General features: G+C 42.6%; 2 protein-coding genes across 4 annotated transcripts in view; both read left to right on the top strand.

Moving 5' to 3' along the window:
- Positions 1-289: 289 nt before the first annotated feature.
- On the top strand, positions 290-10,598 carry LOC121583156 (U6 snRNA-associated Sm-like protein LSm1). Of its 2 annotated transcripts, XR_006003440.2 has the most exons (5): positions 290-451; positions 743-811; positions 983-1,098; positions 8,813-9,060; positions 9,780-10,598. XR_006003440.2 is itself a non-coding variant. In XM_041899360.2 (4 exons), the coding sequence occupies exons 1-4, from the start codon at positions 406-408 to the stop codon at positions 8,981-8,983; spliced, it is 402 nt and encodes a 133-aa protein (XP_041755294.1). In that variant the 5' UTR covers positions 290-405; the 3' UTR covers positions 8,984-10,598. The 2 variants fall into 2 exon arrangements, 1 of the variants encoding a protein (XP_041755294.1); XM_041899360.2 differs by having other exon boundaries at positions 8,813-10,598.
- A 4,375-nt stretch (positions 10,599-14,973) lies between these two features.
- The window catches only part of LOC121581869 (G protein-coupled receptor kinase 5), a 71,947-nt gene continuing 60,023 nt past the window's right edge, over positions 14,974-26,897 (top strand). The window contains exon 1 of one of the 2 annotated variants that reach the window (XM_041897251.2): positions 14,974-15,413. In XM_041897251.2, coding sequence (XP_041753185.1) covers positions 15,362-15,413 — 52 coding nt within the window. In that variant the 5' untranslated portion in view covers positions 14,974-15,361. Of the gene's footprint in view, positions 15,414-19,828; positions 20,296-26,897 lie in introns of those variants that run through there. The other variant, XM_041897250.2, reaches the window with a different exon arrangement.

The raw sequence follows: 26,897 nt of genomic DNA, 5'->3' as shown, positions 1-26,897 counted from the left end.
TTAACTTTATAAATACAATTCGTGGTAGTTGTTTGAATGGCCTAATATTTGTGTATTCTTAACAATCAAAGGCATGATCATTTAAAGTATTACATTATTAGAAAAATGAAATGTCCTAATTCTACATCAGTTATTAAAGTTATATTTGCCTAAATTGTCACTTAATAACTCAATCGAAATTCAAATAACATTTTTATTATATCTATTATCGGTTATCGGAATAAACGACAGAACATTTTCCAATGTGCCGTGCCATCGGCGTTTAATGGGTTAAAATTCTACAGGAAGCGTTCCGTGAGCGTGTGCGTTCCATGCGCTTCCTGTAGAGAGGATACAGCTATATTTTTGAACGAGTTTCATGGCTTTATACATTTTCTACACAGCGATTCGGTACACACGATCAAAATGAACTACATGCCAGGGACTGCGAGTCTCATCGATGATATAGACAGTAAGTTGGGATATCGAAGGTTAGGCTGAGTTGAGGCAGAAGTGTGAGTGAAAAGCCCACAATATTTCCAACGTTCGAAAACAGTGATGATGATGATAATGATCAAATAAAGTCACTATTATATTATAAACCCCTTCTTGTTAACTATTCATCATTCGTCACGGGGCGACCTTGCAACATTGTATCCAAAACTCAGTGTGTGGGGGGGGACAACAACAACAACGATTGGATACATTGTAACCACGTGCGGTCGCTCAACTATAAACATTCATCTCTTTTTTGTTGTTGCAGAAAAACATCTTGTACTTCTTCGAGATGGAAGAACGCTAATTGGGTTTCTGAGAAGCATTGACCAGTTTGGTATGGCAAATTAACAACCTAATAATCAAATTGTGGTTTAAAAACCAGCCGCCTTAGCGTACTTTAATGTTGTCAATACTCAGATAATACAACTTATTCACAAGTAGGTACATTCAGGCAATCAGAGGGAAAATTATCTAAACTTCCCTATCACTTGATCTTCTCTTTCAGCCAACCTAGTTTTTCATCAAACAGTCGAGCGCATCCATGTGGGCAAGAAGTTTGGAGATATTCCCAGAGGAATCTTCATTGTGAGAGGAGAGAATGTTGTTTTGCTTGGAGAAATAGTAAGTATTCATCCATGCCACCAGTGGTGGAAAAAGTACTCAACTGTCATACTTGAGTAAAAGTAAAGATACCTTAATAGAAAATGACTCAAGTAAAAGTGGAAGCCACCCAGTAATATACTACTTGAGTAAAAGTCTAAAAGTATTTGGTTTTAAATATACCTAAGTATCAAAAGTAAATGCAATTGCTAAAATATACTTAAGTATCAAAAGTAAAAGTATAAATAATTTCATATTCCTTATATTAAGCAAACCAGATGGCACAATTTTTTACTTTTTTATTTATTGGCGGATACCCAGAGGTAAATAAATAATAAATAATATGCCATTTAGCAGACGCTTTCATCCAAAGCGACTTACAGTCATGCGTGCATACATTTTTGTGTATGGGTGGTCCCGGGGATCGAACCCACTACCTTGGCGTTACAAGCGCCGTGCTCTACCAGCTGAGCTACAGAGGACCACAGGTCCAGGTACACTCCAACATAATTTAGAAACAAAGCATTTGTGTTTAGTGAGTCCGCCAGATCAGAGGCATAACCAGGGATGTTCTCTTGATAAGTGCATGAATTTGACCATTTTCCTGTCATTTTACATTTTAGTCATTTAGCAGACGCTCTCATCCAGAGCGACTTACAGGAGCAATTAGGGTTACGTGCCTTGCTCAAGGGCACATCGACAGATTTTTCACCTAGTCAGCTCGGGGATTAGAATCAGCGACCTTTCAGTTACTGGCACAACGCTCTTAACCACTAAGCTACCTGCCGCTGTCAAAATGTAACAAGTATTTTTGGGTGTCAGGGAAAATGTATGGAGTAAAAAGTACATTATTTTCATTAGGAATGTAGTAAAGTAAAAGTTGTCTAAAATATAAATAGTAAAATGCAGATACCCCAAAAAACTACTTGAGTAGTACATTAAAGTATTTGTACTTAAGTACTTTCCACCACTGCATGCCACCCTCTTGTTCTTTATCAGTACTTCAAGGCTGCTTTCCTTAGTAGAGTAGGCCTACACACAGTAATTTGTTTGTGTTAAAGTAAGCCTGTTGATTAGAATCATATTAGGATCATAGAGAATGAAAAACAACCAGAAATAACAGCTGATTTTCTGGTTCATTTAAGAAAGCTAAACACAGATATGTGTGTTTGGTTGTTGAGTCAATTAGACCATGCCCATTTCAAGCTTATCTTTCTGGGCCAGTATGAAAAACTCTAAGTCGCTCTGGATAAGAGTGTCTGCTAAATTACTAAAATGTAAAAATGTAAAACTAAAATGTTATTTCAGAATATCAGGCAAGTTAGCTGGCTAACTTGTTGATTTTGCTTTGTAGTATCCCCCTCAGTTGAATGTCTAGCAGTTTTTCAATATACTCACATTATTATTATTATTATTATTATTTATTTTTATTTTTTCACCTTTATTTAACCAGGTAAACCAGTTGAGAACAAGTTCTCATTTACAACTGCGACCTGGCCAAGATAAAGCAAAGCAGTGCGATAAAAACAACAACACAGAGTTACATATGGGGTAAACAAAACATAAGGTCATAAAATACAACAGAAAATATATATACAGTGTGTGCAAATGTAGCAAGTTATGGAGGTAAGGCAATAAATAGGCTATAGTGCAAAATAATTACAATTAGTATTAACACTGGAATGCTAGATGTGCAAGAGATTATGTGCAAATAGAGATACTGGGGTGCAAAAGAGCAAAATAAATAACAATATAGGGATGAGGTAGTTGGGTGGGCTAATTTCAGATGGGCTGTGTACATGTGCAGTGATCGGTAAGGTGCTCTGACAACTGATGCTTAAAGTTAGTGAGGGAGATAAGAGTCTCCAGCTTCAGAGATTTTTGCAATTCGTTCCAGTCATTGGCAGCAGAGAACTGGAAGGAATGGCGGCCAAAGGAGGTGTTGGCTTTGGGAATGACCAGTGAGATATACCTGCTGGAGCGCAGACTACGGGTGGGTGCTGCTATGGTGAGCAATGAGCTAAGATAAGGTGGGGATTTGCCTAGCAGTGATTTATAGATGGCCTGGAGCCAGTGGGTTTGACAATGAACATGTAGTGAGGACCAGCCAACAAGAGCGTACAGGTCACAGTGGTGGGTAGTGTATGGGGCTTTGGAGACAAAACGGATGGCACTGTGATAGACTACATCCAATTTGCTGAGTAGAGTGTTGGAGGCTATTTTGTAAATGACATCGCCGAAGTCAAGGATCGGTAGGATAGTCAGTTTTACGAGGGCATGTTTGGCAGCATGAGTGAAGGAGGCTTTGTTGCGAAATAGGAAGCCGATTCTAGATTTAACTTTGGATTGGAGATTCTTAATGTGAGTCTGGAAGGAGAGTTTACAGTCTAACCAGACACCTAGGTATTTGTAGTTGTCCACATACTCTAGGTCAGACCCGTCGAGAGTGGTGATTCTAGTCGGGTGGGTGGGTGCCAGCAGCGTTCGATTGAAGAGCATGCATTTAGTTTTACTAGTGTTTAAGAGCAGTTGGAGGCTACTGAAGGAGTGTTGTATGGCATTGAAGCTCGTTTGGAGGTTTGTTAACACAGTGTCCAATGAAGGGCCAGATGTATACAAAATGGTGTCGTCTGCGTAGAGGTGGATCTGAGAGTCACCAGCAGCAAGAGCGACATCATTGATATACACGGAGAAAAGAGTCGGCCCAAGAATTGAACCCTGTGGCACCCCCATAGAGACTGCCATAGGTCCAGACAACAGGCCCTCCGATTTCACACATTGAACTCTATCTGAGAAGTAGTTGGTGAACCAGGCGAGGCAGTCATTTGAGAAACCAAGGCTATTTAGTCTGCCAATAAGAATGCGGGGGTTGACAGAGTCGAAAGCCTTGGCCAGGTCGATGAAGACGGCTGCACAGTACTGTCTATTATCGATCGCGGTTATAATATCGTTTAGGACCTTGAGCGTGGCTGAAGTGCACCCATGACCAGCTCGGAAACCGGATTGCATAGCGGAGAAGGTACGGTGGGATTCGAAATGGTTGGTGATCTGTTTGTTAACTTGGCTTTCAAATACTTTCGAAAGGCAGGGCAGGATGGATATAGGTCTGTAACAGTTTGGATCTAGAGTGTCACCCCCTTTGAAGAGGGGGATGACCGCGGCAGCTTTCCAATCTCTGGGGATCTCAGACGTTACGAAAGAGAGGTTGAACAGGCTAGTAATAGGGGTAGTAATTAGTAAGTAATTCAGCCCAAACTTTATTTGTCACCTACATAGTGTGGTTGATTCACACACAGGGCCCGGTTTCCCATAAGCATCTTAAGGCTAAGTTCATAGTTAGAACCATAGGATCCTATCGTTCTAAGATGATCTTAGCTTGAACTCACTGGGGCCAAGCTTCCTGCCATCCAGGACCTCTATACCAGGCGGTGACAGAGGAAGGCCCTAAAAATTGTCAAAGACTCCAGCCACCCAGTCATAGACTGTTCTCTCTGCTACCGCACGGCAAGCGGTACCGGAGCGCCAAGTCTAGGTCCAAAAGGCTCCTTAACAGCTTAGCCCTGGCCCGCTAGCACATGCTAGCCGTGGCCTCTTGCTCGCTAGTGCTATAGCAGCCCCCGAACTACCTCCGAACTCTCCTATTGCTGTTCACCGTACCTTATGATAACTCAGCTATACAGCTGATGCCTGCTGGACTGTTCCTTTATACGGTACGGCATCCTGTTTATGTTTAGCCTCAGCCCAAACTTTGTCGCCATTACCAGCTGTTGTCTTAGCTCTCGAATAACACCTGTGATTGCTTTATGCCTCTCTCCCATTTCAATATGCCTTGCTTATTGCTGTTTCGGTTATTTCTTATTGCACTATTTCACTGTAGATCCCCCAGCCCAGCTCAACCTGCCATAGATAGCTCCTTTGTCCCACCCCCCATACACGCGGCGACCGACTCAATCGGTGCCTCCAGTGATGCTATCTCTTTCATTGTTACCCAACGCTTAGGTTTACCTCCACTGTACTCATACCCTTCCATATCCTTTTCTGTACATAATGCCCTGAATCTATTCTACAACACCCGGAAACCTGACCCTTTTTTTCTCTGCACCCAACGCACTAGAAGACCAGTACTTAAAGCCTTTAGCCGTATCCTTATTCTACTCCTCCTCTGTTCCTCTGGTGATGTAGAGGTTAACCCAGGCCCTGTAGCCCCCAGTATAACTCCTACTCCCCAAGCATTATCATTTGTTGACTTCTGTAACCGTAAAAGCATTGGTTTCTTGCAAATTAACATCAGAAGCCTCCTCCCTAAGTTTGAGTTATTCACTGCGTTAGCACACTCCGCCAACCCTGATGTCCTAGCAGTGTCTGAATCCTGGCTTAGGAAGGCCACCAAAAATTCAGAAATGTCCATCCCCAACTACAACATTTTGTAGTTGGGGATGGATAAGTCTCTCACTGTTGCCGCTTGCTACAGACCCCCCTCAGCCCCGAGCTGTGCCCTGGACACCATATGTGAACTGATTGCCCCCCATCTATCCTCAGAGTTCGTACTGCTTGGTGACCTAAACTGGGATATGCTTAACACCCCGGCCAACCTACAATCTAAACTAGATGCCCTCAATCTCACACAAATTATCAACGAACCTACCAGGTACAACCCTAAATCTGTAAACATGGGCACCCTCATAGATATCATCCTGACAAATGTACCCTCTAAATACACCTCCGCTGTCTTCAACCAGGATCTCAGCGATCACTGCCTCATTGCCTGCGTCCGTAATGGGTCCGCGGTCAAACGACCACCCCTCATCACTGTCAAACGCTCCCTAAAACACTTTAGCAAGCTGGCCTTTCTAATTGACCTGGCCCGGGTATCCTGGATGGATATTGACCTCATTCCGTCAGTAGAGGATGCCTGGTTGTTCTTTAAAAGTGCTTTCCTCTCAATCTTAAATAAGCATGCCCCATTCAAAAAATTCAGAACTAAGAACAGATATAGCCCCTGGTTCTCCCTTGACTGCCCTTGTCCAGCACAAAAACATCCTGTGGCGTACTGCATTAGCATCGAACAGCCCCCGCGATATGCAACTTTTCAGGGAAGTCAGGAACCAATATACACAAGCAGTTAGGAACGCAAATGCTAGCTTTTTCAAACAGAAATGTGCATCCTGTAGCACTAACTACAAAAAGTTTTGGGACACTGTAAAGTCCATGGAAAATAAGAGCACCTCCTCCCAACTGCCCACTGCACTGAGGCTAGGAAACACTGTCACCACCGATAAATCTACAATAATCGAGAATTTCAACAAGCATTTTGCTACGGCTGGCCATGCTTTCCACCTGGCTACCACTACCCCGGCCACCAGCTCTGCACCCTCCGCTGCAACTTGCCCATGCCCCCCCCCACCCCCCCTCACACAAATTGAGACAGCTGATGTTCTGAAAGAGCTGAAAAATCTGGACCCCTACAAATCAGCTGGGCTAGACAATCTGGACCCTTTCTTTCTAAAATTAGCAGCCGAAATTGTCGCAACCCCTATTTCTAGCCTGTTCAACCTCTCTTTCGTAACGTCTGAGATCCCCAGAGATTGGAAAGCTGCCGTGGTCATCCCCCTCTTCAAAGGGGGTGACACTCTAGATCCAAACTGTTACAGACCTATATCCATCCTGCCCTGCCTTTCGAAAGTATTTGAAAGCCAAGTTAACAAACAGATCACCGACCATTTCGAATCCCACCGTACCTTCTCCGCTATGCAATCCGGTTTCCGAGCTGGTCATGGGTGCACCTCAGCCACGCTCAAGGTCCTAAACGATATTATAACCTCGATCGATAAAAGACAGTACTGCGCAGCCGTCTTCATTGACCTGGCCAAGCCTTTCGACTCTGTCAACCACCGCATTCTTATTGGCAGACTAAATAGCCTTGGTTTCTCTAATGACTGCCTCGCCTGATTCACCAACTACTTTTCAGATGGAGTTCAATGTGTCAAATCGGAGGGCCTGTTGTCTGGACCTCTGGCCGTCTCTATGGGGGTGCCACATGGTTCAATTCTCGGGCCGACTCTATTCTCTGTGTATATCAATGATGTTGCTCTTGCTGCTGGTGAAGCTCGGATCCACCTCTATGCGGACGACACCATTTTGCATACATCTGGCCCTTCATTGGACACTGTGTTAACAAACCTCCAAACGCGCTTCAACGCCATACAACACTCCTTCCGTAGCCTCCAACTGCTCTTAAACACTAGTAAAACTAAATGCATGCTCTTCAACCGAACGCTGCTTGCACCCGCCCACCCGACTAGAATCACTACTCTCGGCGGGTCTGACCTAGAGTATGTGGACAACTACAAATACCTAGGTGTCTGGTTAGACTGTAAACTCTTCTTCCAGACTCGCATTAAGCATCTCCAATCAAAAGTTAGATCTAAAATCGGCTTCCTATTTCGCAACAAAGCCTCCTTCATTCATGCTGCCAAACATGCCCTCGCAAAACGGACTATCCTACCGATCCTTGACTTCGGCAATGTAATTTACAAAATAGCCTCCAACACTCTACTCAGCAAATTGGATGTAGTCTATCACAGTGCCATCCTTTTTGTCACCAAAGCCCCATATACTACCCACCATTGTGACCTGTACGCTCTTGTTGGCTGGCCCTCACTACATATTCGTCGCCAAACCCACTGGCTCCAGGTAATCTATAAATCACTGCTAGGCAAATCCCCGTCTTACCTTAGCTCACTGGTCACCATAGCAACACCCACCCGTAGTCTGCGCTCCAGCAGGTATATCTCACTGGTCATCCCCAAAGCCAACACCTCCTTTGGCCGCCATTCCTTCCAGTTCTCTGCTGCCAATGACTGGAACGAACTGCAAAAATCTCTGAAGCTGGAGACTCTTATCTCCCTCACTAACTTTAAGCGTCAGTTGTCAGAGCAGCTTACCGATCACTGCACCTGTACACAGCCATTCTGAAATTAGCCCACCCAACTACCTCATCCCCATATTGTTATTTATTTTGCTAATTTGCACCCCAGTATCTCTATTTGCACATAAGCTTTTGCACATCTATCGTTCCAGTGTTAATACGAAATTGTAACTATTTTGCACTATGGCCTATTTATTGCCTTACCTCCATAACTTACTACATTCGCACACACTGTATATATATTTTCTGTTTGTATTTTTGACTTTATGTTTTGTTTAACCCATATGTAACTCTGTGTTGTTGTTTTTATCGCACTGCTTTGCTTTATCTTGTCCAGGTCGCAGTTGTAAATGAGAACTTGTTCTCAACTGGCTTACCTGGTTAAATAAAGGTGAAATAAATAAAAAACAAGCCATAAGACTGCTAAACAGTGAATCAAATGGCTACCTGGACTATTTGCATTGACACCCCTTTTTTACACTGCTGGTACTCACTGTTTATTATCTATGCATAGTCACTTTACCCCTACCTACATGTACATATTACCTCGACTAACTTGTATCCCCGCACATTGACTCGGTACCGGTACCCCCTGTATATAGCCTCGTTATTGTAACTTTTTTTTTCTTACTTTATTTTATTTTAGTCTACACCTGTTGAATTCGGCGCATGTGACGAATACAGTTTCATTTGATCAGTTGATAAAAATCAACTGCTGGGGTTTACATGTGTGCCACTTCTATTACTCTCCAGCAGGACATGGATGACATGTAAGTTGACAGTATGTTTAATATGATACCTCTTTAGGACATGGATAAGCCGTGTGACACAGTCTTGCAGCAAGTTTCTATAGAGGAGATCCTGGAGGAGCAGCGATTGCAACAGCAAGCCAAGCAGGAGACGGAGAAAGCCAAGGTGTCCGCACTGAAGGACAGAGGCCTATCCATCCCAAAAGCAGATAATCTCGATGAATACTGAAGACGCTTCTGTTCCATTTTCTTCCGTTATACTGGACTCCTCAGTTATATGTCGATTAGGGGATTCTTTTGGAGACGGTGAGAAGAATGTGTGTTTTGTAGATGACGCAGCGTCACACTAAATACTGTACTGATTTCATTTTGATTATGGCTCATTGGTTTGAAAGCAAGCAATGAATTAAGTGATGCATTTTTGTTATCTTTGATGGCCGGTGTTATGCAGGAATTGAGGGTAGACCACACAGCCTAGATTGTCTACAAGACAACATTTGATGAGAAATCAATTATGATTTTCATACCACAGCACTGAGAACTTTGTCAATAGTATATAGTGATGTACACTTTATGTTAGTGTAAGCAGACAAATTGTAATGATAAAATGTGTTTTCCATTAAAGTTTGTTATTTTAAATGGGAATTTTCACTTGAGTCTGACAATGGAACACTGCTCTACTGCTGCAGGCACTGCAGTCTCCCATAGAGTGATAGAGGCCTCTAGTGGCCAAAAGGCCATATTAGCATGGGCAGTGCCGTTGAGGGCTTCCACCATTTTAATATAGTCAACTGGGTGGGACTTCCAACTTCATTGGCTGATCCATCCTGGTGACCATGTTGAAATCATGTCCAACCGGGTCATCAGGAGGCATCAGCCAATCTGACGGAGAATGGAGCTGGGAGGTATAGCGGACGTTTTACGGGCTCCTGACCAATTATGTTATTTTGTGTTGTTTTTTTGTGCTGATCTTAAAGTTTTTTGTACGTAATGTTTTCACCATCATTTCCTATGACCGAAAATAGCTTCCGGACATCAGAACAGCGATCACTAACCTTGATTTGGATGAAGAATTCTACTTCAATGATTCGGCTACGCAGGACATACTGCTCACCGGGACCAGGCCCTAATCCCCTACACTCAGAAAGAGGAAAAGACAACGATATAGAGGCTGGCATGGGACACCCTGATGAAACTATGGCAGCGAGTGAATAACCCACCCTTCCCTCTGTTCTATTGGTGAATGTACAATCACTGGAGAACAAACTAGACGAGCTCCGTTCGAGACTGTCCTATCAATGGGACCTGAAGAACTGTAATAGCCTATGTTTGTCGATATGTAGGCGGAAGTCGGACATTTTAAATCCCAATAAGGGAATGGGCACACTAAGACTCAGGAACACGGATGAAATTGTATATGACGTATATCATTGTCCATTTTTGTCCATCAAAAGTACAACTCATCTTTTCAGACCAGTTCATACGATGGGTGCATACAAAAAAAGATTGACAATTTGTAAAAATTCACCTTACAATGGATAACTCCCATTGAAAAAGAATTGTCTTCATCCGGAATATTCGGACACAAGCCTAATGTATACCGTCTATGCACAACACACATTGAAAGTTGGTGATCGCTGGTGATTAAAGATGGCCACTGACTGCAGAAAACTGATCTGCTCGAACATACCCTGTGGTTATGAGTTCATTTCCAGCATATGGCACATTAATTGAATTTGGATCATATTTGGATCCCATGTCTCCTTTCCGTGTTATTAGACCTACTGATATTTTACTTTATATGTATATATACACTGAACATAAATATAAATGCAACATGTAAAGTGTTGGTCCCATGTTTCATGAGCTGAAATAAAAGATCCCAGAAATTATCCATACACACAAAAAGCTTATTTCTCTCAAATTTTGTGCACAAATTTGTTTACATCCCTCTTAGTTAGAGTTTCTCCTTTGCCAAGATAATCCATCCACCTCAGGTGTGTCATATCAAACAGCATATCATTACACAGGTGCACCTTGAGCTGGGGACAATAAAAGGTCACTCTAAAATGTGCAGTTTTGTCACACAACACAATGCCACAGATGTCTCCATTTTTGAGGGAGCGTGCAATTGGCGTGATGACTGCAGGAATGTCCACCAGAGCTGTTGCCAGAGAATTTAATGTTAATTTCTCTACCATAAGCTGCCTCCAACGTCGTTTTAGAAAATGTGGCAGTATGTCCAACTGACCTCACAACCACAGACCACGTTTATGGCGTCGTGTGGGCAAGCAGTTTGCTGATGTCAACATTGTGAACAGAGTGCCCCATGGTGGTGGTGGGGTTATGGTATGGGCAGGCATAAGCCACAGACAAACACAATTGCATTTTATCGATGGCAATTTGAATGCACAGAGATACAGTGAAGAGATCCTGAGACCCATTGTCGTGCCATTCATCCGCCGTCATCACCTCATGTTTCAGCATGATAATGCACGGCCCCATGTCGCAAGGATCTGTATACAATTCCTGGAAGCTGAAAATGTCCCAGGTCTTCCATGGCCTGCATACTCAACAGACATGTCACCCACTGAGCATGTTTGGGATGCTCTGGATCAACGTGTATGACAGTGTGTTACAGTTTCTGCCAATATCCAGCAACTTCGCACAACCATTGACGAGGAGTGGGACAACATTAAACAGGCCACAATCAACAGCCTGATCAACTCTATGCGATGGAGATGTTTTGCGCTGCATGAGGCAAATGGTGGTCACACCAGATACTGACTGTTTTTTTATACATGTCTCTACCTTTTTTTTTAAAGGTATCTGTGACCAACAGATGCATACATGTACTCCAAGTTGTGAAATCCCAGAGATTAGGGCCTAATGAATTTCTTTCAATTTACTGATTTATTATATGAACTGTTACTCAGTAAAATCTTTGAAATTGTTGTATGTTACGTTTTATATTTTTGTTCAGTATATACGGTACCAGTCAAAAGTTTGGACACACCTACTCATTCAAGGGTTTTTCTTTATTTTTACTATTTTCTACATTGTAGAATAATAGTGAAGACACCAAAACTATGAAATAACACATATGGAATCATGTAGTAACCAGAAAAGTGTTAAACAAATCAAAATATAATGTATATTTTAGATTCTTCAAAGTATCCACCCTTTGCCTTGATGACGGCTTTGCACACTCTTGGCATTCTCTCAACCAGCTTCACCTGGAATGCTTTTCCAACAGTCTTGACGGAGTTCCCACATATGCTGAGCACTTGTTGGCTGCTTTTCCTTCACTCTGCAGTCCAACTCATCCCAAACCATGTCAATTGGGTTGAGGTCGGGTGATTGTGGAGGCCAGGTCATCTGATGCAGCACTCAATCACTCTCCTTGGTCAAATAGCCCTTACACAGCCTGGAGGTGTGTTTTGGGTCATTGTCCTGTTGAAAAACAAATGATAGTCCCACTAAGCGCAAACCAGATGGGATGGCGTATCGCTGCAGAATGCTGTGGTAGCCATGCTGGTTAAGTGTGCCTTGAATTCTAAAGAAATCACCGACAGTGTCACCAGCAAAGCACCCCCACACCATCACACCTCCTCCTCCATGCTTCACGGTGGGAACTACACATGGGGAGATCATCCGTTCACCTACTCTGCATCTCACAAAGACACAGCGGTTGGAACCAGAAGTCTCAAATTTGGACAGACCAAAGGACAGATTTCCACCGGTCTAATGTCCATTGCTCGTGTTTCTTGGACCAAGCAAGTCTCTTCTTCTTATTGGTGTCCTTTAGTAGTGGTTTCTTTGCAGCAATTCGACCATGAAGGCCTGATTCACGCAGTCTCCTCTGAATAGTTGATGTTGAGATGTGTCTGTTACTTGAACTCTGTGAAGCATTTATTTGGGCTGCAATCTGAGGTGCAATTAACTCTAATGAACTTTTCCTCTGCAGCAGAGGTAACTCTGGTTCTTCCTTTCCTGTGGCGGTCCTCATGAGAGCCAGTTTCATCATAGTGCTTGATGGTTTTTGAGACTGCACTTGAAGAAACATTCAAAGTTCTTGAAACTTTCCGGGTTTACTGACCTTCATGTCTTAAAGTAATAATGGACTGTCGTTTCTCTTTGCTTATTTGAGCTGTTCTTGCCATAATATGGACTTGGTCTTTTACCAAATAGGGCTATCTTCTGTACACAACACAACTGATTGGCTCAAACGCATTAAGTTCCACAAATTAACTTTTAACAAGGCACACTTGTTAATTGAAATGCATTCCAGGTGACTACCTCATGAAGCTGGTTGAGAGAATGCCAAGAGTGTGCAAAGCTGTCATCAAGGCAAAGGGTGGGTACTTTGAAGAATCTCAACTATAAAATATATTTAGATTTGTTTAACACTTTTTGGGTTACTACATAATTCCATATGTGTTATTTCATAGTTTTGATGTCTTCACTATTATTCTACAATGTAGAAAATAGTAAAAATAAAGAAAAACCCTTGAATGAGTAGGTGTGTCCAAACTTTTGACTGGTACTGTATATATATATATATATATATATATATATATATATATATATATATATATATATATGTCATATTGCTCAATAGGTTCTCCAGTAATGAATGGAACAAGGAAGGGAGTAGAAGAGATGATACAAACTGTCCCAGGTGATGGCGCCAAATTCCCAATAAGTTAACAAAGACAACTAATATGATGATAACTACACTGAAGAAAAATATAAACGGAACATGTAAAGTGTTGGTCCCATGTTTCATGAGCTGAAATAAAATATTCCAGAAATTGTTCATAAGCACATAAAGCTTACTTGTGCACAAATTTGTTTCCATCCCTGTTTGTGAGTATTTCTCCTTTGCCAAGATAATCCATCTACCTGACCGGTGTGACATATCAAGAAGCTGATTAAACAGCATGATTATTACACAGTTACACCTTGTGTTGGGGACAATAAAAGTCCACTAAAATGTGCAGTTTTGTCACACATCACAATGCCACAGATGTCTCATGTTTTGAGGGAGCGTGCAACTGGAATGCTGACTACAGGAACGTCCACCAGAGCTGTTGCCAGAGAAATTAATGTTAATTTCTCTCCCATAAGCCGCCTCCAACGTCATTTTTGAGAATTTGGCAGTACGTCCAACCGGCCTCACAACCGCAGACCACGTGTACCCACGCCAGCCCAGGACCTCCACATCCAGGTTCCTCACTTGCGGGATCATCTGAGACCAGCCACCTGGACAGCTGATGAAACTGAGGAGTATTTTTGTCAGTAATAAAGCCCTTTTGTGGGGAAAACTAATTCTGATTGGCTGGGCCTGGCTCCTCAGTGGGTGGGCCTGGCTGCCAAGTGGGTGGGCCTATGCCCTCCCAGGCCCACCCATGGCTGCGCCCCTACCCAGTCATGTGAAATCCATAGATTAGGGCCTCATGAATTTATTTCAATTGACTGATTTCATTATATGAAACTGTAACTCAGTAAAATTGTTGAAATTCTTACATATTGCGTTCATATTTTTGTTCAGTATATATGAACCTAAGAAGACAGGCAGAGCATCACCAATGGCATAACGTCTACTGGTAGGCCTGTATGAGATCTTGAGATAATTGGATCTTGTATTTATCAGTTTTCATAATTAAAATATAATATAGTGCACCGCGGTTCTTAGGCTTTCCATGTCAGATGAACAACAGCATTTGAACAACGGACCAATAGCCTTTGTATGGGGAACATCACCTTTATCAATATAATTCTTTCCCCCAAGGTCTTTCATCTTTAGTTCTACGGCTTGGCATTGCATTGGGAGGGGATGGCAAGAATGTGCTGCTCTCAGATGTCTATGACAGCCAGACACACATACTCAATAACGTATACGTCATTGGCAAGATCTGAATACGCCCCTTCCAACTCTGGATGTGTGTTCCACGGGCGATGGAATGGAATATTGGAACCACCAACTTGGTGGATCAAGATTTGCGAACGGTTACTTGCGAACGGTTACTATAAATCACTGAACTTCCATAGGCTGTGCACTTAGCCTGCACGATATCTTGACCAGAACCACAGGGGAAACCGCTTAGAGCTTCGCCAAACGTTACAACCAAGAGAAAAAACCCATCCCTTTTTTTTTTTTATGCACCAAGAGGTGGAGCACGTTGAGTCTAGTAGACTTCACCAACTCCCCCCAGTGCTAATGTTCTGTGCTTCAGCCGCTGTTAGGAAAGCGTTACCCAAGGATGTAGGTCTTGCGGAGATCTCGGGCTGTTTCGGGATGTATTGATGGCTCAACAGTCCTATCCTTCTTTGATTCCGCACGAAGCACACAACGGTTTTCGGAATTGGAATGGAAAAGCCCTCTGGACGCTGTATTCGGAGCCGACAATATGAACCATGCCCTAGTTAATATTACAAGGATTTCCTCGATAGCCTGTGTATAGACTTTCAAGGAATTTGAAATGTATACATTTGATTCGGATTTGGAGTAAAACGAAAAGCAATTTAGCCGTGAAGAGCAAGGTGTTGCTGTGCCGACGTAAAAAAAAAAAAAAATCTATTCAGCAAAATCAAAGGATTTTAGATGGAGCTGGAGAATATTGTGGCCAATACGGTACTGTTAAAAGCAAGAGAAGGTAGGTCTTCAAACAGCCTAAAAAAAATTATTAACCATTTTGACGCGTAGAAGGGGGTTCGAATACCATTTTGTGGCGAATGCTACAGTGATGCAATCTAAAATGTCTCTGAACATGATATTTACAGATGCTATGCTCTAAAATCTAGTTTATACCATACACCACCACCATCATCATCACAAAACAACATGTTTTATTGCTTATACTAGTCTTTTAAACCCTTAAATGATCTATCCCTATCTCCATTGATGTCCAATATAGCCTATGTATGTTCAGGTCTGTAGTTTAATATCGTTTGACAGTTCCTATGTTTGTTAACAAGGGGCCCCTCTAAATGTAATACAAATTCAACCTCGCACATCCACTTTAAGTTTTGTTTAACAAATTGTTAGCTGCGTGATTATGATTAGACTGTAGTAGAGCCCAGCGGTGAAACTGTAACAATTATTTCGCAACAACATTCGACATGTTCAGACGGTATTACTAGAACTGGGGTCAAACTCTGATCTGATTATCATTTGTTACAGTTGGCAGTGGCACATTTATGATGATCTATGACGTGATCTGAATCTAAATGGCTATGGTGGTCTCCGTGCAGCAAAATGCAGCCTTTTCCACTTCGATACCCCAAACAACCGTGTGATTGGGCACTTAGGTTCTGTTAATTTCATCTTTACCGTCTGTGTTAGGCAGGTGGAGAGTTTCAGAGACGAGCTGTTTAGGCAGGTGGAGAGTTTCAGAGACGAGCTGTTTTGTTGTTGACCTTCATTGATATTTTCGGAAATATCCTTTCACGTGCACATAGGCCTATCCCCTCACTTCAGACTCAAACAAGGATCCAAACTGATGAAATTATTGGCATTGCAGTAGGTTACTAATGAGAATGTAATGGCTTTTATGTCGTGTTAATGCCATAAAATAAAGCTTCCCGTCTATCTGAATACAAAGAAACTGAGAAGGCTGTGTTCCTCTCACTCTGAGAAATGCACCGTTAGACACACATGCACATGCACACACACACACAGTTGTGCATGGTGTAATGTGGCTACAGGCTCTCTGTGGAGTTGAGCAGTGACGCAGGAGAAGGCACTGTTCCTGTGGCTGGCCCAGTGGTTATCTCACAGTAATAATGACATACTTATGGATTGGCTGCACTGGGTCAAAGAGAGGAAGAGAGACAGACAGACAGAGAGAGAGAGAGATGTTTGCAGTCAGTGTACTGCTGCCATACAAGGGTCCTTCATTGTTTCGAGATACAGCTTGAAACCAGCCTATTACAGTGTAAAAAACAACAACTGCCAGATCACAGATGATTCCAAAGAAAATCAGCGCATCAAACATAATTCCTATAGCACAGGTACAGTTTTTTGGGCAACCAGGCCTCCTCAGGTGATCCAAGAAGATTCAAATCGTTATGTCATGATTCTGAACCACTGCTGGGCCAGGAGTGGTATAGTGTTCTCTAATCTGAATAACATGGAACTGTCATGTGTTCAGATATGTGCAAGGTAATGAAAAGAACATATCTATGTTGAAGTCATTTTTGATTAAATAAGAAGATGGAATGGCAACTCATGACAGATCCTTGTTCTCCCAGCTGCTCTATACCCGAGCCAGCATAGTACGGGTTGGGTTGGCACAACAGTGTGTAAACCATGGTCTGGTATGTCCCAAAAGCTGAAAGGGGTTTTCATTGGTCATCAGTGGATTCACTGTTGCTTTTCGCTCAGAGTTGATAGTGAAAAGGCATACATGATCAACAGAGATTTGCACTGTGAAGAGCTGATAGCTGATTTATAAGATCTTGGTGAAGATGGCTCCATAACAAGTGATCAACTGTCAACTTATCTTTCGTGATTCATTGCTGATTGGAGTGTGTTGTGTATTGAGTCTAATGAGTGCTTAGTTGTTTAGATTATGCCTGGTAATGTTAGAATGATTAAGGGCCATATCTGACAGAGCCCAGAGTGTCAACGGTTGTATGAATGCCTGGGAGATTCTGTCAGTCTGGGGTGTACAGGGACACTCCTATCTGTGTGTGTACTGTGTACGCACGTTGTATGCCGAGGCTGGTTGAGGTCACAGACCAGGGACATAGCGAGAATGTGAATGGAGAAGAGAGAACCAGGTTTATTCCTGTTTGTTTATGCGAGTGTCTCTCAGCCAGAGCTGAACAGAGAGACCTGCATTTCCTGTCGGAATGCTCCCAGAGTCAGAGAGACAACAGGAAGGCCCGGTTTACACTCAGCTCCCAGTGTTTACGCCAGCGTCCTCATACTTCCCAAATCACTGGAATAAAGTGAACTGTAGCCAAGCAGAGAAATAAAAAGCCATCAATATCCCCTGCCTTCTGCAGTGCTGACCAGAGAGAGAGACCCTCTTCCAGTACTTGGTAAATGCATCCCTCTGTTCTCCTTTATTCCTTTGAAGTAAGTAATCATCACTAATCTGACACATTAGCCAATTCAGTCATGTTAGGTAAGTGATCACTCCAAGGGAGGATTTGTAAAGGGGCCAGAGGATGGAATAGAACATATTGAGGCCTGCTGAAGAGGACCTTTGATGACATCACGGTTGAGATTCCAGGAAGTTTATCTCACCTGCTCGGTCTCAAATACCAAGGAACAACAGAGTAGCTAGTAAGACCTGAGTATAATTCAGAATCAGGAAAAGGCTAAACACACACACACTCACATCATTATATCATGACTGTAACCTACAGTGTTAGCTGAAGTGAAGGGTTGCATGCAGTTTTGATGTCAGATTGACTGCATTGTGGTCATCCAATCTCCCTCCGTTTCTCCCTGGTGTCCAGTAATCTTGTTTTTGCGGTGGATGCTGAGGGGATGATGCAGTGAAATCCAAACCTCCATTCAGCCTTCTCATCTCTGCTGAGGATCAGCTAACAGCTCATATTACCAGTCACAGCCCACAGCATTGGAAGATGCTGACGTGTTGAACATAGAAATATTAAAGGTGCAATCCATAAGTTCTACTTCTCTTGTGACAATGGGGAAAGTGCAAACAGTCGATTTGAATGAAAACACAAAACACTGCACTTGTTGTCCTGTTCCTCTGCGTTTTTTGCACTCACAAAGCAGAGGTGTGTGAACCCAGCCGGTGTTTTACATATCAGACTACCCCGGAAGGGTTATAGAACAGCGAGAGCAGCAGTGTTTCTTCCTGTTAAAATACTAAGCGTCACTTGTACTTGATTTTTAGGAAGCATTTCCTCTGAGATCCACTTCCTCTATTTGCTGAGCTGTGGAAGGGAGGCTACTCCGTTACGTGTGTGTGTGTGTGTGTGTGTGTGTGTGTGTGTAAGGAGCGTATGAATTCCTGTGTGTGTAATCTGAGCTCTGACAAGGGCAACATCCTGCAGTAGACCCTGAGCTCATGACACCTACGTGTGTGTGTACGCGCTTCCCCATTCACAACTCTCACATTGGCAGCAGCCGTGGAACCCAAGCCGCCTGAACGAACATCATCGGCTGTTTAAATGAAGGAGAGTAAAGGGAAAAGTGTGTTGTTGAATTCAGATGCGTTGTTGGGATAGCAGACATGTAGCAACAGAATTGTAGCCTAGGTGCCAGCCTGCAATTTTAGGTTCACGCCTCCGTTGTGGGCCAACAGAACAGGCTAAGAGAATAGCATTGCCGATCCATGTCTTCCCTGTTTTCAGATGTAACCAAGCTATGTTGGATGGATGGTCCTCCTCTTACTTGAGGCAATTATGTCTTGTTCAGCCTCTGTTCTAGAGTGAAAGGTGTTCTAGACACTAGAGCGAAGGGACAAATGTTCTAGAATGAAGGGACGGGTGTTCTATCTAGAATGAAATGTGAACATGTTCTTGAACTGAGAGAAGTTTTCTCGAATGGAGGAAAAGGAATGGATTGATGGATTGTCTGATGAAAACAAACATGCAGATTTTAAGGCTTTACCTTAAACTGGCAAAACAGACAATAAACCAAACATTGTAGTACAAACAACACCGTCTGTCTGTCGTTAAAAGGTCACGAACACAGACAAGAATTCCCCTCACATCTACTGAGGTGAACTGAGGAGAAACATGGTGAGAAAATGACAGCTGTCTTTCTAAAGCCAACAGCTACCTCTGATGTGTACTTCACCCCACCTAAGCCACTCTATGCACATCAATGTTATTGGAAAGTTCACGGGCGATGGAATGGAATATTGGAACCACCAACTTGGTGGATCAAGATTTGCGAACAGTTACTTGCGAACGGTTACTATAAATCACTGAACTTCCATAGGCTGTGCACTTAGCCTGCACGATATCTTGACCAGAACCACAGGGGAAACCGCTTAGAGCTTCGCCAAACGTTACAACCAAGAGAAAAAACCCATCCCTTTTTTTTTTTAATGCACCAAGTGGTGGAGCACGTTGAGTCTAGTAGACTTCACCAACTCCCCCCCCAGTGCTAATGTTCTGTGCTTCAGCCGCTGTTAGGAAAGCGTTACCCAAGGATGTAGGTCTTGCGGAGATCTCGGGCTGTTTCGGGATGTATTGATGGCTCAACAGTCCTATCCTTCTTTGATTCCGCACGAAGCACACAACGGTTTTCGGAATTGGAATGGAAAAGCCCTCTGGACGCTGTATTCGGAGCCGACAATATGAACCATGCCCTAGTTAATATTACAAGGATTTCCTCGATAGCCTGTGTATAGACTTTCAAGGAATTTGAAATGTATACATTTGATTCGGATTTGGAGTAAAACGAAAAGCAATTTAGCCGTGAAGAGCAAGGTGTTTCTGTGCCGATGTAAAAAATATATATATTTATATTCAGCAAAATCAAAGGATTTTAGATGGAGCTGGAGAATATTGTGGCCAATACGGTACTGTTAAAAGCAAGAGGAGGTAGGTCTTCAAACAGCCTAAAAAAAATTATGAACCATTTTGACGCGTAGAAGGGGGTTCGAATTCCATTTTGTGGCGAATGCTACAGTGATGCAATCTAAAATGTCTCTGAACATGATATTTACAGATGCTATGCTCTAAAATCTAGTTTATACCATACACCACCACCACCATCATCATCACAAAACAACATGTTTTATTGCTTATACTAGGCTTTTAAACCCTTAAATGATCTATCCCTATCTCCATTGATGTCCAATATAACATTTAACATGCCATTTAGCAAACGCTTTCATCCAAAGCGACTTACAGTCATGCGTGCATACATTTTTGTGTATGGGTGGTCCCGGGGATCGAACCCACTTCCTCGGCGTTACAAGCACCGTGCTCTACCAGCTGAGCTACAGAGGACCACATGTATGTTCAGGTCTGTAGTTTAATATCGTTTGACAGTTCCTATGTTTGTTAACAAGGGGCCCCTCTAAATGTAATACAAATTCAACCTCGCACATCCACTTTAGGTTTTGTTTAACAAATTGTTAGCTGCGTGATTATGATTAGACTGTAGTAGAGCCCAGCTTACTGTCGTTAAAAGGTCACGAACACAGACAAGAATTCCCCTCACATCTACTGAGGTGAACTGAGGAGAAACATGGTGAGAAAATGACAGCTGTCTTTCTAAAGCCAACAGCTACCTCTGATGTGTACTTCACCCCACCTAAGCCACTCTATGCACATCAATGTTATTGGAAAGTTCATCACCATTTATTTTCAGGCACAAGATAATATGGCTGTTTGCTGAATCAGTGGGTTTTACTTCAGCAATATGTAATGAGATAGACACAGAAAATATGACTGTTCTTTAAGATGGTTTTGAAAGAAAGCAAGACAGAGTAAAAGAGAGAGGCTACCTATTTTTCCAGAGAGGCTACACAGTGGGCACTGGCCATTGTGAATTAGTGTGAGCCACTAACTCGGTCGCTAAACCCAATGTAGTCCTGCATGCCATAGCTGACTGACTACTGTGTGACCATGTCCATGCTCTCCTGTTGGCTGACTTGTGCTGAGTGGTTTGTTGGTTATACTGGCAGTGCCCACGAAGGAAGGTGAACATTATGAGACTATTACTAATACATTCTAACAATGTTGGAAAATGACAGTTTTAGGTAATAGGAGGTGCCTGCTGGTCAATGTTCCATCTAATTATTTTAGGCACTGAGCAAATGTCATGTCTGCTGAGCTCAAACTTGAACAATGGAGAAAATGCATCCTATAAAATTTTACCATGGAAATAACTGTTCTATCATTCAGTTTACAGTAGCAGCCAATGTGTGGTGTTCAATGTAGGCCTACATTCCATGACACTTTTGAGAAAAACATGCAGGGCTTGACATTAACCTGTTTATCCACTTGTCCTTCAGACAAGGAGGTGACTGAAAATGTTTTTGTGTTGTTTGATGCAAGAAACCACTTTACAAAATAAAGTGCATTATTATTCCCATACCATTATTACAGAGAATCAGACAAATTATGCTACCCTCTGCCTATTGGCTACTTAGCTTATTCAAGCCTGTCTCAAAATACTACACTGACCCTTTAAGACAAAAATAAGCTCTAGAGGACTTGCTCTTGTAGGAAGCAATCACTCCACTATTGCTGAATACAAATTATCTATAACTGGGCTAATAACTCACTAACTAGCAAAGGGTATGAAGAAAATGTGCACACGTGGCTACATGCAGCTCTTGCTTAGATCTCAAAACAAGCGCGTCTACTGACGACCACAGCTGTATGGCACAGATCCATATATGGCAATGGTCTATTTGCATGTAGGCCTACTGCAGCTTTAATTATTTATGCTGCACGGGTCTGTATAGAGGACGGGCTGAGTCGTGCGCAATAGAATCCTACTCTGATGTGTTCAGCCTACAACAAAATCTCGTTTTGTTTCGGTATGTTGAATTGAAAGTGGCTAATATTGCGTTGATTCGATCACAATTGCCACAGTAAAGGGAAACGTTGATAGTGTTAACTAACAGGGAAAACTCTAGAAAGTTCAGTGAAGTTCAATCTCATGCTTCTCTCCTTGAGCTGATAGTTTCTGCGCTCTGTGCAGCAGTCCTCGGGGAGCTACACCGCGGTTTCAGGGCTTAGAGGGAACATTGCCGCTGGTACTTGAAGGTGTAGGGTGTGTGAAAAACCCTGACATGGTATAGAAAAAAAGAACACTCCTTGATTAACATTGGGATAGTAGTTATTACTGCAAGTGAGAGTGATTTGTCTTAAAAATGTACCTGCAAAGTGTAAAATGGCAATAGATGCACAGTCAACACATCCAGAGGAGTATATGTCGACCATGCAGGAATCAAACACCTGTAGTACTGCAAGCACCATGCACGCTCCAGCTAACTGCGGTTAGATAGTGCATTGTTGACAATCAAGCTACAGTTTGTTTTTCTTATTGTCACATGCGCCAGATACAATGGATTTAGACTTTACCATGAAATGCTTGCTTACGAGCCATTCCCAACGATGCAGAGTTAAACAAATAATAATACAAAGGAAATGTGGATGGATCTCACCTCAGGCTTATTTTTTGAGGAGCCTTTGTTGTAATGCGTGGGGGGGAAATGCTGTTTGATCGTGTTATAGCACAAGTCTCAGCAAGCCACAGGAGCAAAAAAAAACGGTCTTTATGCTCCTTAAAGATTTGGGTTGGGTATAGGCGGTGTATGCGTATATATCGAAGCACAGTTGAAGTGTGGCAACTTTCTCGGTTCTCCTTTTTATAACATTGGATTTGGCAGTCCTCTTAGATCTATAGAGGATGAGTCAATGAGGGAGAAGTGAAATGAGAAGGTTCTTGAATTGAAATCCACTTCTGTTTCAGACATCATTGGCTACTTTGCAGTAGTTTTTCAAAAAAAAAAAAGCTTATTCTCTTCTAGTGTCCTGTCTTCTATGATGACTGATCTGGCAGGACATGTCAGGGAAAAGCATGATGAACACCTATCCACTATGCAGTGCATTTCTCTGTGTGTGTGTGTGTGTGTGTGTGTGTGTGTGTGTGTGTGTGTGTGTGTGTGTGTGTGTGTGTGTGTGTGTGTGTGTGTGTGTGTGTGTGTGTGTGTGTGTGTGTGTTTGCGTACGAGTGGGAGAGAGAGGGACAGTATATACACACACACACACAAAGAGCCTGGAGTGTGTTCCCTCAGGGCTTCTCTCAGAGGGCTGAGCCATGACATAATGCTGGGGAGTTTTATTGGGGAGACAACTGGAGATCATTAATGGGAGGAGAATCACATCCATGAGAGGATAGTTGAGAGGCCCAGGCCAGCCCGTTTCCTCTCTGCATGCTTCTGTTTGTTTGTATGGAGACAGAGAGAAGACAGAGAATGTTTTACATACTAGCTGTCGCTCACGCATAGCTACAGAGCAAGCCCCCACCATCAAGAAGCTGAAAGGTAGCTATGGTTCTATACTTTGTGCTGTCATGTGTTGCCTTGTGTAGGATAATTGTCTCTGTTATGTTAGTGTCTGTCCGTGCATCTATATTGAATCACTCACTCACACACACATATAAGTTTGGACACCTACTCATTCAAAGGTTTTTCTTTATTTTTACTAGTTTCTACATTGTAGAGTGATAGTGAAGACATCACAACTATGAAATAACCACATATGGAATCATGTAGTAACCAAACAAGTGTTGAACACATCAAAATATATTTGAGATTCTTCAAATAGCCACCCTTTGCCTTGATGACAGCTTTGCACACTCTTGGCATTCTCTCAACCAGCTTCACCTGGAATGCTTTTCCAATAGTCTTGAAGGAGTTCCCACATATGCTGAGCACGTGTTGGCTGCTTTTCCTTCACTCTGCCGTCCGACTCATCCCAAACCATCTCAATTGGGTTGAGGTCGGGAGATTGTGGAGGCCAGGTCATCTGATGCAGCACTCCATCACTCTCTTTCTTGGTAAAATAGCCCTTACATAGCCTGGAGGTGTGTTGGGTCATTGTGTTGTTGAAAAACAAATGATAGTCCCACTAAGCCCAAACCAGATGGGATGGCGTATCGCTGTAGAATGCTGTGGTAGCCATGCTGGTTAAGTGTGCCTTGAATTCTAAATAAATCACAGACAGTGTCACCAGCAAAGCACCCCCACGCCATAACACCTCCTCCTCCATGCTTTACAGTGGGAACTACACATTTCCACCGGTCTAATGTCCATTGCTCATGTTTCTTGGCCCAAGCAGGTCTCTTCTTCTTATTGGTGTCCTTTACTAGTGGTTTCTTTGCAGCAATTAGACCACGAAGGCCTGATTCACACAGTCCCCTCTGAATGTTGTTGAGATGTGTCTGTGACTTGAACTCTGTGAAGCATTTATTTGGGCTGCAATTTCTGAGACTGGTAACTCTAATGAACTTATCCTCTGCAGCAGAGGTAACTCTGGTTCTTCCATTCCTGTGGCGGTCCTCATGAGAGCCAGTTTCATCATAGTGCTTGATGGTTTTTGTGGCTGCACTTGAAGAAACGTTCAAAGTTCTTGAAATGTTCCGTATTGACTGACCTTCATGTCTTATAGTAATGATGGACTGTCGTTCCTCTTTGCTTATTTGAGCTGTTCTTGCCATTATATGGACTTGGTCTTTTACCAAATAGGGCTATCTTCTGTATACCACCCCTACCTTGTCACAACACAACTGATTGGCTCAAACCCATTAAGAAGGAAAGAAATCCCACAAATTAACTTTTAAGAAGGCACACCTGTTAATTGAAATGCATTCCAGGTGACTACCTCATGAAGCTGGTTGAGAATGCCAAGAGTGTGCAAATCTGTCACCAAACTGGAAGTCTTCCGACTAGCTTGGAAAGACAGTACCGTGCAGTACCGAAGAGCCCTCACTGCTGCTCGATCATCCTACTTTTCCAACTTAATTGAGGAAAATAAGAACAATCCAAAATTTCTTTTTGATACTGTTGCAAAGCTAACTAAAAAGCAGCATTCCCCAAGAGAGGATGGCTTTCACTTCAGCAGTGATAAATTCATGAACTTCTTTGAGGAAAAGATCATGACCATTAGAAAGCAAATTACGGACTCCTCTTTGAATCTGCGTATTCCTCCAGGGCTTAGCTGTCCTGGATCTGCACAGCTCTGCGAGGGCCTGGGATCGGGAGAGACACTTAAGTGTTTTAGTACTATATCTCTTGACACAATGATGAAAATAATCATGGCCTCTAAACCTTCAAGCTGCATACTGGATCCTATTCCTACTAAACTGCTGAAGGAGCTGCTTCCTGTGCTTGGCCCTCCTATGTTGAACATAATAAACAGCTCTCTATCCACCGGATGTGTACCAAACTCACTAAAAGTGGCAGTGATAAAGCCTCTCTTGAAAAGCCAAACCTTGACCCGGAAAATATAAAAAAACTATCGGCCTATATCGAATCTTCCATTCCTCTCAAAAATTTTAGAAAAAGCTGTTGCGCAGCAACTCACTGCCTTTCTGAAGACAAACAATGTATACGAAATGCTTCAGTCTGGTTTTAGACCCCATCATAGCACTGAGACTGCACTTGTGAAGGTGGTAAATGACCTTTTAATGGCGTCAGACCGAGGCTCTGCATCTGTCCTCGTGCTACTAGACCTTAGTGCTGCCTTTGACACCATCGATCACCACATTCTTTTGGAGAGACTGGAAACCCAAATTGGTCTACACGGACAAGTTCTGGCCTGGTTTAGATCCTACCTGTCGGAAAGATATCAGTTTGTCTCTGTGAATGGTCTGTCCTCCGACAAATCAACTGTACATTTCGGGTGTTCCTCAAGGTTCCGTTTTAGGACCACTATTGTTTTCACTATATATTTTACCTCTTGGGGATGTTATTCGAAAACATAATGTTAACTTTCACTGCTATGCGGATGACACACAGCTGTACATTTCAATGAAACATGGTGAAGCCCCAAAATTGCCCTCGCTAGAAAGCCTGTGTTTCAGACATAAGGAAGTGGATGGCTGAAAACTTTTTACTTTTAAACTCGGACAAAACAGAGATGCTTGTTCTAGGTCCCAAGAAACAAAGAGATCTTCTGTTAAATCTGACAATTCATCTAGATGGTTGTAAAGTCGTCTCAAATAAAACTGTGAAGGACCTCGGTGTTACTCTTGACCCTGATCTCTCTTTTGACGAACATATCAAGACTGTTTCAAGGACAGCTTTTTTCCATCTACGTAACATTGCAAAAATCAGAAATTTTCTGTCCAAAAATGATGCAGAAAAATTAATCATGCATTTGTTACTTCTAGGTTAGACTACTGCAATGCTCTATTTTCCGGCTACCCGGATAAAGCACTAAATAAACTTCAGTTAGTGCTAAATACGGCTGCTAGAATCCTGACTAGAACCAAGAAATTTGATCATATTACTCCAGCGCTAGCTTCCCTACACTGGCTTCCTGTTAAGGCAAGGGCTGATTTCAAGGTTTTACTGTTAACCTATAAAGCGTTACATGGGCTTGCTCCTACCTATCTTTCCGAGTTGGTCCTGCCGTACATACCAATACGTACGCTACGGTCACAAGACGCAGGCCTCCTA

Source organism: Coregonus clupeaformis, chromosome 18 (genome assembly GCF_020615455.1).
Source record: "Coregonus clupeaformis isolate EN_2021a chromosome 18, ASM2061545v1, whole genome shotgun sequence".
NCBI classification, from domain to species: Eukaryota; Metazoa; Chordata; class Actinopteri; order Salmoniformes; family Salmonidae; genus Coregonus; species Coregonus clupeaformis.
This window is presented reverse-complemented; position numbering and strand designations above follow the sequence as displayed.